This window comes from Polistes dominula, unplaced genomic scaffold (assembly GCF_049000335.1).
Source record: "Polistes dominula isolate Pdom_NZ unplaced genomic scaffold, Pdom_raw_medaka contig_19, whole genome shotgun sequence".
NCBI classification, from domain to species: Eukaryota; Metazoa; Arthropoda; class Insecta; order Hymenoptera; family Vespidae; genus Polistes; species Polistes dominula.
In genome coordinates this window covers 3,556,234-3,574,386 of record NW_028301058.1, presented here as the reverse complement: position 1 = coordinate 3,574,386, position 18,153 = coordinate 3,556,234, and the positions used below count along the sequence as shown (strand labels likewise).

General features: G+C 29.0%; 1 protein-coding gene and 1 long non-coding RNA gene across 6 annotated transcripts in view; one reads left to right on the top strand and one right to left on the bottom strand.

The window, feature by feature from the left end:
- The window catches only part of numb (NUMB endocytic adaptor protein), a 90,840-nt gene extending 73,805 nt beyond the window's left edge, over positions 1–17,035 (top strand). For 4 of the 5 annotated variants that reach the window (XM_089175906.1, XM_015333562.2, XM_015333560.2 and 1 more), the window contains 9 exons: positions 6,074–6,238; positions 6,900–6,971; positions 7,271–7,489; positions 8,015–8,201; positions 8,694–8,954; positions 9,734–9,754; positions 10,731–10,910; positions 11,032–11,555; positions 12,626–17,035. In XM_089175906.1, the coding sequence (XP_089032032.1) occupies positions 6,101–6,238; positions 6,900–6,971; positions 7,271–7,489; positions 8,015–8,201; positions 8,694–8,954; positions 9,734–9,754; positions 10,731–10,910; positions 11,032–11,555; positions 12,626–12,973 (1,950 nt within the window). In that variant the 5' untranslated portion in view covers positions 6,074–6,100 and the 3' untranslated portion in view covers positions 12,974–17,035. The remainder of the gene's footprint in view (positions 1–6,073; positions 6,239–6,899; positions 6,972–7,270; positions 7,490–8,014; positions 8,202–8,693; positions 8,955–9,733; positions 9,755–10,730; positions 10,911–11,031; positions 11,556–12,625) is intronic. The other variant, XM_015333561.2, reaches the window with a different exon arrangement.
- Positions 1–18,153, bottom strand: part of LOC149031497 (uncharacterized) — a 205,353-nt gene that overhangs the window by 133,641 nt on the left and 53,559 nt on the right. The window lies entirely within an intron of this gene.

Sequence of the window (18,153 nt, the reverse complement as noted above, 5' to 3'; positions counted from 1 at the left end):
TTTGACAAAAAAAAAAAAAACGTACACATTTGTGGCCACTGAGCTTTAAAAAAAAAAAAAAAAAAAAAAAAAAAACAATAAAATTTTTCAAAAATAAACGTACACATTTGTGGCCACTGAGCTGTAATGGTTACTCATGGGTGAAATGATTTCATATATTCTGGGCATACTGGTTATTCACATTTTTCACAAATGTAACAAGTTCGTTTTGCACAATTTTTATCGTGACATCTCTGAGAATTTTTTAGTTCCTTTTTATTGAGGTAATAATTTATACTGTCCAGCCTGATTTCAGGATCAACTTTGTTCTAGCTTTTAGATTTTTTGATGTTTGTTCACATATAGAACTTGATATAGGTCTACCTCATGTTTTGGTTTGTTCGCCAATTTTTATCATTGTGGTAGCTATTGACGCCTTAAACTCAACAAGAGACATTTTAATGTTTTTTTGATTGGAAAAAATCCATGAATTAACAATGGATATATTTAAAAATTGAAAAGCAATTCTGTGGAAAAATTTTCGACATTTTGTACAGTGAGGATAGAGTGCTATCATACGATCAGACATATTTACACCCCTCATGAATTTATTATACTCTTTTACAGTAAAAAAACCTTGTTAGTGATATATATTTCTTCTTTTTATATTGTCCTTAGGTTCCCCATCGGCGTAAGATATAATGTGAACGATATTGTTGTCATGCTACCTTAGAAATGTAATATTTTTAAAAGATGTAGCAACAAAAAATGATCCTCGTTCACGCTTTTGTAAATCTTTTTCTGCAAGGAGCTTTTAAGATGTCTCAGATATTCTATCCTTTCTTATAGTACGCACAACGAATATGCTCTTTGTCTTTAAATGTTGTACTAACGGTATTGATGTAAATACATTATCTAAAATAAGCTTATGGTTTTTGTTTCCTAAACTTTCACATAATCGCAGCACTGTATCCTCAATGACATCATATTATGTGCTGATAATTGAAGATTTTTGATACATTTCAAATTTTGAAACGTATCCATCTAAAGAAGCCCTAATACAAACTTTGAATCCTCATTTCTTCAGTTTGGATTTGTTATACTGTTTATTTCTATGTTTGCTTTTGAAAGGTAGGATCATTTCATCAATTGCATGAAATTCTATCGGTGTCGAGACATTTGCAAAGGTTTCTGATAACATATCCAATAGTGGAGGTACTTTTATAAAAATATCTTATCTACCACTCAATATTTCATTATTGTTTTTATGGTGAAAATATCTCTTTATTTCTTCAAAACGTTTTAAAGACTTTGTTTTTGTTATACGCTTACACAAAATATTAAAATATACTTACGATTTTGTTTAACTAAAAGTACAATCTCGATGGGTAGTTATACACGTATGTGTACATTTAGAAAATTTGTTATAAAATAAAAAATTTATGAGAAATTTTTTTGAGGCCTTTTTAAAACTTCTTAAAACGTAATATATTTAATGTATATAATTTTTATTTTATCAAATATTAATAATTTGTTCAAATAATCCAAAAATAATGACTGACAAATAATTATTTCACGATTTTTTCATATCTATAATTTTACATCAAAAATATACATTACCAGTGCATCCAAACTAAAAAATAATTATTTATTTAATGGGGGATTTTGTTGTGAATACATTGGTATCAAATTTTTGTAATATTTATTATTGACAGTAATTATAATTATAAAATACTTAAATGTCCAATTGTAACCAAGGGTGTGAAGAGGGTAAATAAATCATGATTATTATATTATTAAATATATATTCTGCATTGTTGACACAAGTGCAGAATATATATTTAATAATACAACAATACAAACATCATAACAGTACAAAACATCATAACTCGTGTAGAAAAATTTGATCCTTGATTATATTAACATCATTGTTAGATTAATTAATGGATTACTAATTATTCTAATTATACTCAAATTATCATTAAATTAAAATTGTATTAATTTTGAACAACGATGAAAAACATCATAACTCGTGTAGAAAAATTTGATTCTTGATTATATTAACATCATTGTTAGATTAATTAATGGATTACTAATTATTTTAATTATAGATAAATTATAATTACATTAAAATTGTATTAATTTTGAACAACGATGAAATACATCATAACTCGTGTAGAAAAATTTGATTCTTGATTATATTAACATCATTGTTAGATTAATTAATGGATTACTAATTACTCTAATTATAGACAAATTATAATATAATTAAAATTATATTAATTTTGAACAAAACGTATAAACAAAAAACAAACAAAAAATACAATATTATATATAATTAATACAATTCATGATTAATCCGAGTAAGAAGTATACGTAATAACTTCAATATAAAGGCACATAGTATATAATACAATTGAATTCGTACTGTAGGATAATATTAGCCGGACAAAACCGAGTATAACCGACGAGTTCTGCATTTTAAAGTAGTATCAATGTATTTGAGATGTTACCAACCGAACGAATTTCAAGTGTTTATTATTAACGAACGACGATTATGATCGTTCTTTTGCAATGAGTATTTCTTTTTTTTTCGGTGATCAGGGTTGTGAGGAGGGAGGAAGGAGTGCGTAGTAGAGGGGTTTCAATTCGTTGGTAGTAGATTCATTTTCTTTTTTTTTTTGAATAGTTGAATGAGGAGTAGGGGGAGGGAGGGGTATACACGCGACCATTTTACTCTGATTCATTGGTAAGCCTATTACTTTGCTAAGTAAATAGTTAGGGTAATCCGATTGGGTTGAGAGTGCTTACTTTCGCACGTTTTAACCATTAACGATGAGGTTCTTTTCATTGGTAACAAGAGTTGGACAATTCGAGTACCGTCACGGATATCGTGTCCTATCTTTCTTTCATTCACACACATACACACATAATCTCATACACACGTAGAGATAGAGGGTGGGATTATTTTCGTTGTTCCTTATTTTTACGAGGTATATTAAAAAAGAAAAAAAAGAAACCCAATTGAACGAACTAAAAGAAGTGGGACACATGCGTTTATAGCAGCAGTTGCACTATCAACCAGCAACCAGCAGCAACCAGCAACAGCGGCTGGGATTTAAAAATTTGTTGCGTTTCTCTTCAGTGATCATCGTAACCTTGCAAAGAAATATACTCGTTTCTCGTCCTCGTTGATTTTCTTCTACGTATTCGTTTTGCACCTACGTAAATACATATATGTCTGTCTGTCTGTCTGTTTCTGTATGTGTCTCTCTGTGAAAGTGTGTGTTTTATCGAGAATTGCTTGTTCAGTTCTAACGCGTTGTTAATTTTAATCCCCGAAACTATCCAACATGATCCTCGAAATAGCGTGATTATTTTCTTCCATTATTTTCCTACCCTGTTCTCGATTTTCGATTTTAATGAGTTAGATTGATGGGAAAGACTGCTACCTATTTGTTTTTTTTTTCTTTTTTCAAATATCTCGATTCTAAAGGTTTATATAGGTTTTTGAAAAATAAAAAATGTTTAGTGAAACTAGACTTCTTGTAAGTTATTTAAACAAGAACTTGACAGCATCGATCATGATTAACTTTTCTATTCAGGTAGGAAAAATTTGATCGAGATAAATGAATCGTATGAAAAAGAATTCACACCTGAAAATATTGAGTTCCCATGTCGCACGCATGCAGTCTGTGAATGATATCGAAAAAAGGGGATCACTGTGAGTTGTGTGTGGTATTTCCATTTCTGTTTTAAATTTCGGGGATATTTATAATATTTTTTTGAAAAAAAAAGGAAAAAATGAATCAATTGATATTATGGCAGATTTAACACTCCCACGACACATTTATTAGGAACTTCAGATAGAATTAGTGTCGTGTATCTCTAGCATAAACCGTCTAGGATAGATATAACTATCTTTGGCCTATTTGCTTATCCATTACGTGATGCCCAAAGGGAATTTCGCAAGACAGGTAAATAACTTAGTTATTCGTGATCGATCTTTTACTATGCAAACATTCCTGAACAATCATTTTCTTTTCAAATGATTACATTATGCAATGAAAATAATCAATCCTTTTAACGGATTTATCTTATAGAAGAGTTTAATTCAAAAATATTTTTCTTACTAACTCGTAGATCACTAAGTTACGTTTATCTACAAAATTATGATTGTTTAGGTGTTAGTCAAAACATTATGATCCAATTATTTTGTTTTATCAAATTAGTAACGTGAACGAATATTCGTGATGATGGTACTTTATATCACATAAGTGAATATTTAGTTACAATATTTTCTTTATATATAAAAATTCAGTGTCACATTGTTGGTTGTCAATGAACTTCTAAACTACAAGACCGATCTTAATGAAATATTTTTTAATTTGTGTGATTTTTTGAGGTTATCTAAATATCTAGGTACTGTAAGTTTTAAATAGACGGCGCTGTATTACAATACAATTATTTCTATTTACATATGACATAACCTTATTTTTTCCAGTTTTTCGTGTATTATTATTTTATGTATTTCATTGTAATTGTGTTATTATTTGTTATGTTGTTATAATTTACTAAATAGTTTAGAATTATATTAAATCAACATTTTATAACAAAGCCACAGCAACCCGTGGTCGGAGCATCCTAGTCTTATATAACAAAAAAATAAAAGAATATTCCAATTGACACAAAAAGAAAATGTTCCATGAAAAAGAAAGAAATAAAGGAGGAAAAGAAAATAAACCAAATTGTCGTAGTTATGAATAAAGCGAAAAATTGGGGAGAAAAAGAAAGTTAATAAGAAATAGTTAGGATAAAAGGAAAACTATAACAATAGGTTGCTTGGTAAAAAGGTGGAAATAGATGTAAGAAAGAAATAAAGTAAAAAGGGAGAAGAATATGTTTCTCAGCATGTCTAGGTTCTTGATCCCAACGGTTGGGCTCTTAGGGGTACCGATTTAAAGGGGGAAAAGATTGGTGTACGAAATTAGGGGAGATTTTGAGGTGGGGTTGCGATATAAAAGATTCTTCTTTGGGAACCAGACTCAAGATTCGATCACAGGGGCTTGCTTGCTTTTTATATTTCGAGTCGACAAGGACCGTTGGGTAGTAGAATCTGCCTTTCCTCGTACACCGGTCATTTTCTCAAGGTTTCAAACCTTTTTTAGGGTCTTAACGACTCATCAAGCTAAACTTTTCTCAGAGTTCTCTGGGAAGAATCCTATCTTAGCTGATCCTTTCACATAAGTTTCATTTTATCTCGATGGAAGAAAAGGATCGTTTTTTGGATTACTGTCCATTTTTTTCTCTCTTTTTTTAATTTCTTATCAAAATGTATTTGGTGGAGAGAATTTTATTAAACGTAAGTTTTGACGATTTTTAATTAATAAAATGTTGCAAAAAAATACTGAATCATTTGTAAAAATCTGTAAAAATCTTTTCATTTCGTTTCGTTATTAATTATGGTGAGTTTCAATGACGTGTTTAAATACGATGATACATTAAATGGATCTAGATTAGATTTTAATTTTTTATCATAGATCGTTTTAATACGAATTCATATTATATAACTAAATCTTCCTATAAATTCTATGGAAACTCGAGAAAATCCTAGAATCCATGTAGAAACTTTCACGTTTATGTGCAACCACAGCTTAGAGAAATGTTTGCAGGAACATATACCGATACAGTATAACTAACGATTATTATTATCCTGATATATTGCATTACTATCAGCAGCAAATATTGTTTATCCGATCGAATAATTATAACAATTTTTCGCTTTTATTAACCAACATTACATATTCGGATCAATTTTATTTCAAACTTAATAAATCTGATCAAAGTATAAACGTATTTATATATATATATATATACCAAATCGTAGGAATTTTATAATAAATTACAAAATGTTATTAATTATATCTTTTTCAAGGTTATGATAAATTAAAAACGATTTATTTATTTGAAAACAATTAAAAATATTCAACTAACATATTTTCTTTGAGATATTTTCATTGATAGAAAAAAAAGAAAACAATAACAAATAAAATATACGAGAAATATACTTTATTTATTATTTATTAATTTACAGAAACGCGAGAGATCGCCGGGAAAAAGAATGGACCGTTTAAGAAGAAGTTTTCGGGACAGTTTTAGACGACGAAAAGATCCTCACGTACCGGAATCTAGTAAACCGCATCAATGGCAACACGATGAAAGTGCAGTACGTTCGGCAACTTGCGCTTTTCACGTTAAAGTAAGTACCAATTTAGTTTATATTGTTGTTTGGAATTGGTTTTTTGTTTTTTTTTTTTCCTAAGACGATAAACCGTGAGTATACTTGAAAATTATATTAGATACGAAAAGGGTTTTTTATTTTTACCTTGAAAACTCTTACGGATATTCCTTATCGCCATCTAGTCGTTTCATCGGAAGTTAAACTAAGGGTGACACCCAAGTGGTGATCGATCTGATACCAAATTGGCTTCTTTAGATGACTTAGTTATTGTTCTTTATCTTCTTCCAAACGATACTCGAGATAATTATAAACCGATAAATAAGATTTATTATCACTTAAATGATTTTAAATGATCAACCTTTTTTTCCTATCTAATTTCATTATTTAAAACTTTTAAGATCAAATTTTGTAACTAATCATAAAATGTTTATTGATTAGTATGTTTTATGTGACCTCATAATTATGAAAGTGATCTGAATCATAGATTACATTTGAATACTAAATGAATTTTATATAATATTGAAATAACAAATTGAAATAAAAAAATAAATGAAAATTACATTGAATTAATTCACAAACTCCTTTGTTCTTTTTTTTTAAATTTTGACTTAAAGGTCACTTTCATAATTATGGACACACATTATGTCTTTTTAATGTTTTTTTTTTCTTGTGGTTACAGTATTTAGGATGTGTCGAGGTTTTCGAGTCGAGAGGAATGCAAGTTTGTGAAGAAGCATTGAAGGTGCTTAGGGTTAGTATAATTATACGATTAACAATTTTATAATGATTTATTCTTTTGTAAATATTGATTTGTTTTAACGTTTAACCCTTGGCCCTCCGAGCAATTTTTAACACGACGTTTTAGCAATTCTGGGTCATTTTGACCATGACCACTTTCAACTTTCGTTTTTTCGCGTTCTACACTACAAATAAAAATACGATCAAAAGAAATGGAGCAAGCTCGGTCACAAAACCGATTACACACACTAAGCGTGTGCAGAAACATTTTCCTATCTGTATAAAGATACAATTAACATTAAATGTTTATAGAATTCCAGAAGAAGGCCGGTTCGTGCAGTCCTCCATGTTTCCGGTGATGGATTGCGCGTAGTCGAAGATGAAACAAAAGGATTGATCGTTGATCAAACGATTGAAAAAGTATCATTTTGTGCACCAGATAGGAATCACGAAAAGGGTTTCAGTTATATTTGTAGGGATGGTACAACCAGACGGTGGATGTGTCATGGATTCTTGGCTTTAAAGGAGTCGGTAAGTCAGAAATCTATATTATCTTTTATAATAATAAAGTTGATTTTCAAAGGTTTCCTATTTTTCCTTCGGTCGGAATTAACGTTTTCCTTTTATTAAAATTATCAAACGTATATTTAAAAGATTACATTTCAACACTATATGAATTGTACAAAATATTGATAATAATAAACATTATCTAACGATTAATTTGTTGACAATTATATTAAATTAATTTAGTTTAAAATAATGTCGTGTAAAATAACTGATAAACTTATTTTTTTTTTTTTTACATTTTGACTTACAATTTAATCACTTTCATAATTATGAGCATATGTAATGAACGAAACATTATGATAGATAAAATAAACAGATTTTTCTGTAATTGGAAATCAAATTTATTCGTACGATTAACAATATGATGTTAAAAAAAAGAAAGAAATTATTTATTGTAGAATTTTTGTATTTATCAGATAAATATTTAGATTTAATTTTTATATTTTGTATATAGTGGTTTATCTTATTGAAAATATAATTGTTTTGCAGGGTGAAAGATTGAGTCATGCTGTTGGATGTGCGTTTGCTGCGTGCTTGGAGAGAAAGCAACGTAGGGACAAAGAATGCGGTGTAACGATGACGTTCGATGCGAAGACGTCGACCTTTACGAGAAGTGGCAGCTTCAGGCAACCAAGTTTGACTGAAAGATTACAGGATACTCGGGAACGTCCTGTAGGTAGGTGATTTTTACTTTTCTTCTTCTTATTATTATTCTTCCATTTAAAAAAAGAAATAAAATAACCAAAAACCTTGAAAATTATTCATTGATTGTTTAAAATAAAAATTTATAAAAAATTCAATTTTATTCAATTGTGAAATATTATAAATAAATATAAATTTATAAGACCTTGAAAATTGATTGTTTAAAATAAAAATTTATAAAAAATAAAAATTCAATTTTATCCAATTGTTTAAATAATATAAATATAAATTGTAAATTATTAATTTAAATGTGACATAGAAAATTCTTTCACATATATTTAAAAGAAAAGAAATCATTTTTAAAGACACGAATTATTTTGAAATAATAATATTTGTCGAATTACCCCCGAACCCCCTGTATTATTCAAAGTTTTTTAGAATGATACAAAGAAACAACAACAAAAAAAAGAAAGAATAATAATTCACGTGTCGTATTGATTATAATTTTCGTTTGTATTTATTATAGATGTTGTTCCTCCGGTGAAGCAGGTGTACAACCCCTTCGCTATTGAGAGACCCCATGCCACACCTTCTATGTTAGAACGACAGGGTTCATTTAGGGGTTTTACTCAACTGAATCAAGCGTCTCCATTTAAAAGACAATTGAGTTTACGTGTAAACGATCTTCCTAGTAATCTCGAACGTACACGTAGCCATAGTCTCGAACCTACGGATTTATCGCGAATGCCATCAGCCATATCGCACATCGTACCTCTAAAACCGCCAGGTAAGATTCAATCCATTTCTTTTTCTTCTTCAATAATTTTTACGTGAAATTTATTTTATTTTTTTTTTAGCTATTATTACATTTGAACGATCGCATAAACGCATATATGTACGACGTTTAATATGCAAAGTGTATCCGAAGTGTGTGTTTTCACGATTCGACAAGTAAAAATAATCTTAACAATAAAAGAAGTAACATTTTTTTTCTTTTCTATTTTTTTTTTGCGATACAATCGAGTATTTTACAAATTCCGTGAGATTGTATTACACATAATATCGTCTCATTGTCAGATTACTTTTCAATAAACAGATACTTTCGTTAGCGCGTGTCTGTTGCAAACATTATAGAGGTCAATGTTTATATTATGACTTCAACCTCCGAGGATTTATTTCCATTTACGTAGTTTATTTTTCTTTCATCGAAAGAACTGTTAGGATGATGTAATACCAAGCGGTTTAATATTACCAACAACTATATCCGAATTATTTTTAACAGGTAATTTCAAAAGACAAATCACATTTGATTAATTAATTAATTTAATTATATTAGTTTATGGATATGGTTACTTATATATATATAATAATTAATATTTTTTAATACTCTAATTTCTCAAAGGTTACTTTTTTACTTGAACTTATTTTTACACGGAGAATCAATTCGCTCCAATCTTTCCGGATACACCTTGCATAATAAATAATGAAATTAAATAAAACACGGACGATGATTTGAATAATATTCAATAATAATGTACCTCTTTTTTCTTCATTTTTTACAAACAGAGTACGAAGGATATGACGAAGGTCATTATTCAATAGTCTTCGTTCATATTTGCCTGCTCCCTTCGTTGTTTCTATCTTTTTTTTTTAATTCGTGCTCGTTTATGTTACACTTCATCTACTTTACAAACTCGAGTGGTTTTTTTATTTTTTCAATTTTTCATCGAGAGATCTATAAATGCAACGATAAATAAATAAAAAAAAAGAAATTAAAAACAAAAATAGAAGCATAGCTAGAAAAAGAATTGGATCGAAATCTCGATGTTAGCCTATTTCCTCCTCATCGTCGTCGTCTTCGTCATATTTGGTGTTTCCTTAAAACGATACAATGTTCTTTTTATTTTTCTTGCACAGTGAGTATTTTTTGTTTGTTTAGGTGAACATTGAGACACAAATGAAGATTATGGAATTCCTATTAACATTAACGTTGGTTCGATCAAGTTGTTGTTTCCTTTTATCTTTTTTACTAAGAAAAGTATAAAATAATTGTATGAATAAAATAATATAACATTAAGAAAGAGAGAGAGAGAGAGAGAGAGAGAGAGAGAGAGAGATTTTGGAAAAATATTATAATTCGAGCCAACGTTAAAACAATGTTTCAATTTTTTTAAAAATGGTATATATATACATATACATATATATACCATATATAATATATATACATCTTTTTTTAGTTAGACGTTTATCCCAGTAGTAGAATTCATCGTATTATTTTTAATTTTTATTTTCATATTTTTTATTTCTTTCTAAAATGATTACACACTAGCTTGGACAATTACAGATCATTTTAGGACGATCGTTTGATCGAGTTGTTTTTCTAATGTTATAATTTTTACGCTTTGTTTATACGTTCCCAAACGTGATTGGGCATGCATTTCGATAGTAATCCAGCACACCCACCAGTTCGCTATAATTGTTCGTTACTTAACGTATAATATCGTATAAATAATATAATATTAATAATTAATATTAATTAAAATGTAATATTTTATTTGAACAGTTAGCCCAATACCAGAAATATCACCAGGTGGACAGGACAGTGTTTCTGCAATGTGTCAACAATTATCCCGTGGACTTTCTTTGCTATCTAGCAGCGACGATTATGGACCATTACCTTCCCAAGCAACAACTAGTTCGATAGCGAAGCAACTATTCATGAACACCAATAATACACCTCCTGGTAAAAATAATTTAATAACAAATTTTACACTTACAAGTTATCGCATTTAAAATGATATTTAAATCTTTAGATTGTAATTTTGTCTTCGTTACTAATTGCTTCTTTTTTTAAATTTGTACAGTAACGAGTAGCAATTCATTGGACGATATAAAATTACAAAATGGTCCAAATTTGAACAACAACAATAACAACAACGACAAAAACGAAGACATAACGAATTTGAACGACGTTAGACCAAGTTGGCAAGAATCATCATCCTCACCGATTCTAGCAGTTAATCCTAGGCTAACGCCAGTATTAAACAAGGCTAGTAATTTAAGTCCTGTTCTTCCGAGGACTAGCACAGCAACACCTGTTGTTATGAGTACTCCAGCAGCTTCGAGTGTAGGTGTGTTTGGTGGTACACCAACAGCAGCCAGTCCTGCATTCAGCACGGCCTCTACCTCATCACTTGGAAGTACCTCAACAGCTGTTGCAATCAACAACAAATCGCCAATTTCAGTTAATAATTCAGTAGTCAATAAAATTGCAACAGTTAGGAGTACGTCACCTAACGTTAGCGTAGCGTCGTTATCTTCAACGTTATCGACAGCTGTCGCCACTGACGTATCTGGGATTTGTCCAATTACTATTCCTACCACTCCGGTAAGTTCTCATTGGAAATACTTTACGAATAGGAATCGTTTCATAATCAATTAATTCGAGTAACGTTTAAAATGATTATAAAAAAAAAAAAAATAATAATAAAACACATGTCAGATCACATAGGGTAGAATTGAAATGTTTAGAAAACTAAGCTTCGAGAGAATGAGACGAATTCAGAGTATTTGGAGTAAGATTATTGTAGGGTTTACTTATTATAATAGTAGCTGTGCCTCACCACATGTTGCTGTGGCTCAGTTTGATTAAATAGAAAAGAAAAAAAGAAAGCATAAGTTTCTCCTCCGAGACGAACTCGATTTCTGTCCTCTCGGCCCTGATTGGAAACCTCAATCTTTTCCTAGACGAAAAAACGTATAAACGACATTTTTCCTGTAGAAGATAACATACCTTGACCCCTTCCCCCTTTAGAAGACGACACAAAATAATTAAACTCAATTTCAACATAATGTAACACAAAATTAAATATTAGAAATATTCAATTAAATGGAAATACAAATTGAATATAAATATTACAAAATCAGAATGCAAGCTAAAATATAACGTTATCGTGTAGATAAAGGTTAGACTAAGTTCAAATGTTCCGCTCATTCATCGAAATCTATGGCCAACAGATGGCGTTAGATTTACCAGTATATTTTTGTTTAAATTAATTAATTATTTTATTAATAAATTAATGTAATAAAAACATATCTGTATGTTAATGCAACGTTGTGTCAAAATTTGAAAATAATTTGTAAATTATACACACTCCATATTTTCTGTGTCTCCAGTCAAAGAACTAATTGATGTACGCATACAAATATAAACACATACAGAAACATTCACACGTGGAACGCTTAAACCAAAGCATATGCAGGCATACAAAGAAAGAAACAAACGTATACTGTATTTTATCTCATTCTCTCCTAGACTAAATCCTATAGATGTATATATGTTTGTCTCTTTTTAATAAGGTATTTTCGTTTCATCATTTAACGTACTTTCGTTTCACAATTTTCAAATGATCCCAATTTTAAAGAACTTTTCACTACAAAAATTGAATTAATTTGTAGGTTCAGCCAGTGTCAGCGGCAGGTAATTTACCGAAACCAGAACAATGGTTAGGAAGTATAACAGGAGCTGTACCAGTATCAACAACAACATCTCAAGCAATATCATCGTCAATATCTCAATCATCTAACAGTCCACGAAGAGCACCACTGTTACATACAAGGGCATTATCACTCGGTTCGGCAGCAATGAGTGGTCAAGTTAGCAGCAGCAGAGGCGGTGGCGGTGGACCTTCCGATCCCTTCGATGCCGAATGGGCAGAAATAGCGGCGAGAAATTTACGACAATCAACTACTACCAATCCATTTGTCGTTCCTAATGCTACACAGGCGTTTCAGGTGCAATTGTAGCGCCAGGAGTTCGTCAACAGCGTCGCTAAATATTTTCGATCTAACACATAGTGACGGTTGCATGTACGCTCGCGCCTCGATTTAACCAATGATCGTAGGTATTATACCTAAACAAAAAGGAGAAATTAAAAGAAGATTCTAAACGAATTATTGAAGAAAAAAAAATTAAAAGAAATAAGAAGAAGAGAAAGAAAATAAAGAGGATCTCAAAAAAGGGGTTATATAACGGAAAAAAGTAGTAATGATAATTATCGTTAAAATTTGTCGAGGGAAAAAATATTGGAGATCTCTTTGACAACGTAACAACACCCACTATCATCATCTTAGTCATCTGATTGTTGTTGTTGTTGTTGTTGTTACATTGGAATATTATTATTGGTGTTACAACAAAATTATGATATTTAATATGAGGACGAGCGTTTAAAGGCAACGAATTTTGCACACAAGAATAATGAAGAAAATTTTGGAAGGAAGAATTATAGAATTAGAAGGGACGACGAAAGGGTTACTAATTCGGGGAGGAAGGAATGAATTAAAAAAAAGAAAATATCTTAGAGATAATTATCGCTTAATTATTGTAGTTAGAAAACAAAGTACGCGCACAGCCTCGATAGAAGCACGCATTAATGTTAGAAGGACGTTGATGATAATGCTATACGATTATGATGATAATTATAATGACGATGATGACGATGATTTATAATGCACGCTCAATATATAAACAAAAAAAAATATATATATAAATATATGGGAGAAGAAGAAGAATGTTTAAGTGAGAAGACGAGGCGTAAATGTGCTTTTTAAAAATTATATATATGTATATACATAGATATATATAATACTTATATATATTATATTTATTATATAATATATTATTTATATATATGTATGTATATATGTATATGTATCTTTCCGACCGTTTTGAGGAAAAGACTGTAGACGACGATATATCTATATATATAAAAAAAGAGTACTTAACAGAAAAAAATGGAAGCAGCCATAAATAAATAAGACAGAGAGAAGAAAGAGAAAGAAAATGGGTCACGTATCTGCTAGTTGCATATTTAAATGTTCATCACAAAATACGAGATTAAATAATGAGAAAATGAGAAAAAAAATAAAAAAATAATAATTCAATAAACATTATCCGATTATTAAAAAGTAATTTCGATAGTGTAGGCTCTACAAACGTGAGAGCGGTTATCGTTGTTCTGCATGAGATGCAAAATTGTATGCACCAAAAAAAGATGATTAACGCTGCACCGAGTCTAAACAAATAACTTCCTATATATAACACCCGTTTTTTGAAAGAAAGATAAAGAGAAAGAAAGAAAGAAAGAGATATATTTTATTCTTATTTATTTTATATTTATCGGTTTTGGTTCTTTTTTCATTTTTTTTAATCGATGATTGAAGAAAATTATCAAAATGTAATAATAAGGATAAAGTATGAGAAAGAAATGAACGAAACAAAGAATAATTTGTAAACGTAGTCGGTTTGGAAGAATTTATTTCATTCAAATGATATTCGATTATTTTTACATATTTTTTTTTTTTAATAATTCGATATTATCTCAATAATAATTTTGTTTTACATTCGGATAAAATTTAGCCCGTACGTTTTAATAATTATTCGTGTGATGGAAAACATTAGGAAAATAACTGATAATTACGATCATGAATTCTTTATATTTATTTTCTTTTTTTTTCTTCTTTCTTTTTTTTTTTTTTAATCAGAAAGCACCACACCGACTACGAGTAACTCTACTGTTTATGACGAAAAAAAAAATCTTATCCGGCAAAAATACAAGCACGTAGTTTACTTAATTAAAAAATATAAATGAACAATTTTAGATGTTGAAATTAGAGAGCAGTAACGTTCTGCACTATCGTTGTCTATTATTATAAAAAACATATGATCGAATTGCATTTAAATATTATCGAGGATTAAATATATGAATGATATCTATGAAACGAAAGAAGGAAGGAAAGAAAAAAAAAAACAAGAAAAAATACGACAAAATTATTATTCAATTCAAAATACTTAAAATGAATATCGGGGGATACGATGATGTGTGTGCGTGTATGCGTGCGTTCGTGCGTGCGTGTGCGTGTGCGTGTATATCATGACGTAAGCATTGCATATCGATATTAAATTAATAAATTGATTTATGAATATAAATGAAATGAGAGTATTAAAGAAAGAAAGAGAAAAAAACGATCGTCAAACTTTGACGAGATTTATGTGATGAAAATGAAAAAGAAATAAGAGAAGAAATAAATAATTTCAAAACTCATCAGTCCCATATACCAATAAGGATTAAACAAACAAATAATACGATAAAAAATGATAAAAAAATAAAATTAAAAAAAAAAAGAAATAAAACCTATTAATTAAAGAAATAAGAAACAAATCTATGGGTAGTTATTTTGTCTCGGGGCTTTCTGTCTTTCATTATCATTGGGCTAAGCGCTTTCATTTTTTTTTATTTTTTTTTTAAATAATTTTTTCTTTTTTTCGTAACGGATAGGAAGTAGAGAGAAAATTGAAGGAATTAATATGATTGGAATCTGTAAGAGAAAGAGAAAGAAAGAGAAAGAAAGAGAAAGAGAGAGAACGACGAAAGAGAGCGTGTTTATCGTATAAATAAGTAAAATAAATTAAGAAACAATTGTATTTTTTTCAATTGTTTTTTTTTTTCATTTTTTAACTCAATTTTTCTTTTTTACCATTGTACGCGCTTCTCGATTGTTGCACTTGAACGACATTGTATGCATTGTATATAAAATAGTTATTTAAATGTTATTTGATAGAAAGAAATAAAGAGAGAAAGAGAGAGAGAGAAAGAGAGAAAGAGAGAGAGAAAAAGAGAGAAAGAATGTGTGAATATTGGTAACTGAACAGCTGAGAAAACGACGACGAATGATTTCATATAAGAATAATAATATAATAATCAAGTTATATATTTTGTTTGAAATTTTTATCAAATATTGTTTATAATTTCGTTTTAAGATATTTATTTATTGAAATGATTTTCATAATAATAATAATAAAAATAATAATAATAAAAATAATAATAATAATAATAATAATTATAATTATAACGACGACGAATGGTTTTATTTAAAATATAATTATTGTATTATTTATTTTAATTTCAACCAATATCGTGTTCAATTTTTCTTTAAGGAATTTATTTATTAAATTATATATATATTTTTTTCTTATAGGAGAATTTTTTAAGTTAAATTTTAGAAGAATTATTCTGTCATTTTATATTTTTTGTTGACAGATCAATTTATTAGACTTTAACCTCTCCGAATTAAAGATTTATCGAGTATATAATTAAATATATATTCCGATAAAGTGATATATATATATCACATATATATTTTATATGTGAGTTAGAATTCTTATAATCAATAATAAATTATATAAAAATCGTTTTAACGAAATCTATGAACAAACTTAAAAAAATTATTCGTTAGCTTTTAATGATTAGATTGTATTCGAAAGAAAAACAAATATTTTATTAAAAAAAAAATCGTCCTTTATAACGAGAGAATTCAATTTTTTAATTAATTAAAAATTTTCTCTTCGTTGTTTAACGTTAAACGAATAATAAATAAATAAATAAAAAAATAAATGAATAAATAAAATGAAATGAAATAAAATAAAAGTAATGAATAAATATACATTCGTCGTCGTAAATTTTTCAGTGGTTTCAGTATATGGATGGTTTTCGCGAAGCCACACCTTCCGTCCGTTCCCGAAAATCAAAAGAGAATTTAATAGGAAAAGAAAAAGAGAAAAAAATGAAAAACTGACAAGTAAAAAAGAGAAAGTAAGAGAAAGAAAAAGATTAAAAAAATCCCCATCCCCCTTCTCCCCTCAAAAAGAGGAAAGAATTATAAATATAATTTTCATAATCTAAAAAAAAGGTACACACACACACACGTGTATTTGCGGCTGTACTTATATAAACACGTTGGTGGTTTAGTCCATGATGTATATGTACTTAAAAAAAAAAAAAAAAAAAAGAAAAACAAAACAAAAATAAACACACTGAATAAAAAAACATACATACACAAAGAAGTACACGTGAAAAATAGCAACTACAAGCAAGAAAGTAAACAAACATACAAATTTACACTCAATCGTACATACACATATATACACATATATAATTAAAAAACATACACACACATAAATATTATACGGAGAGAACACGAGCTATGTGCGTTTTGTTTATTCCGCGTTCGTCATTGGTGAGTGAAATTTCGTCGGCGTCTTTCTCAGTTAAATCAAGCGAGCTTAAATTTTTAGGTTTTTCTCATGAGGGGAAAGCTGTTCGAGCGTGCGTAAAGAAATGAAATCAAAGGAATTTCAAATGAAAAAATTGATTGAATTAGAAAATGAAAGTGAGTGAGAAAGAGAGAGAGAGAGAGAGAGAGAGAGAGAGAGAGAGAGAGAGAGAGAGAGAGAGAGAGAGAGAGAGAGAGGAGTAAGAGTAAGAGAATGAAAGATAGTAAAAAAGTGTGAGGTGAAACGTGTATATAAATTTGCCACGACGATTCGTCTTAGATACTTATTATTATTATTATTAATATTAATATTAATATTATATATTATTATATTATTATTATTATTATTATTATTATTATTAATATTATTATTATAATTATTGTTTTGATTTCTATTTTCCTATTTTTATTTAACCTTTTCTACATTTGAGTTTTTTTTTTTCTATACATAAACCTTCGTAGAATTTTTTTGAACCTTTTTCCCTTATTCTTTCCACTTTCCTTTCATTGTTCCACACGTGTATATTGGGTAAACGTGTAATTAATTCGGGAGCTTATTTAAAAAAAATGAATCAACGAGTGCCGGACACCATCAGTTTGTACGATCTTAATGTGAATGTTTTTGTTTTGTTTTCTTTAGGAAAATTCTAATACTGTATTTTAAATGCGTTTTAGAATGCGACGACACGTAGAATAGACGACGATAAAAGAATATAGAAAAAAGAGAGACAGAAAGAAAAAAATGTTTGTTCCACTTGTTTTGTTTGATCATTTTTCATCCCTTTCTTTTATTTCGAATCTTATATTTTCCCTTTCACCAATACCTCAATTCCCTCTCTCCACCGGATTCGTGTCTTTCTTCTCTCATTCTCTAA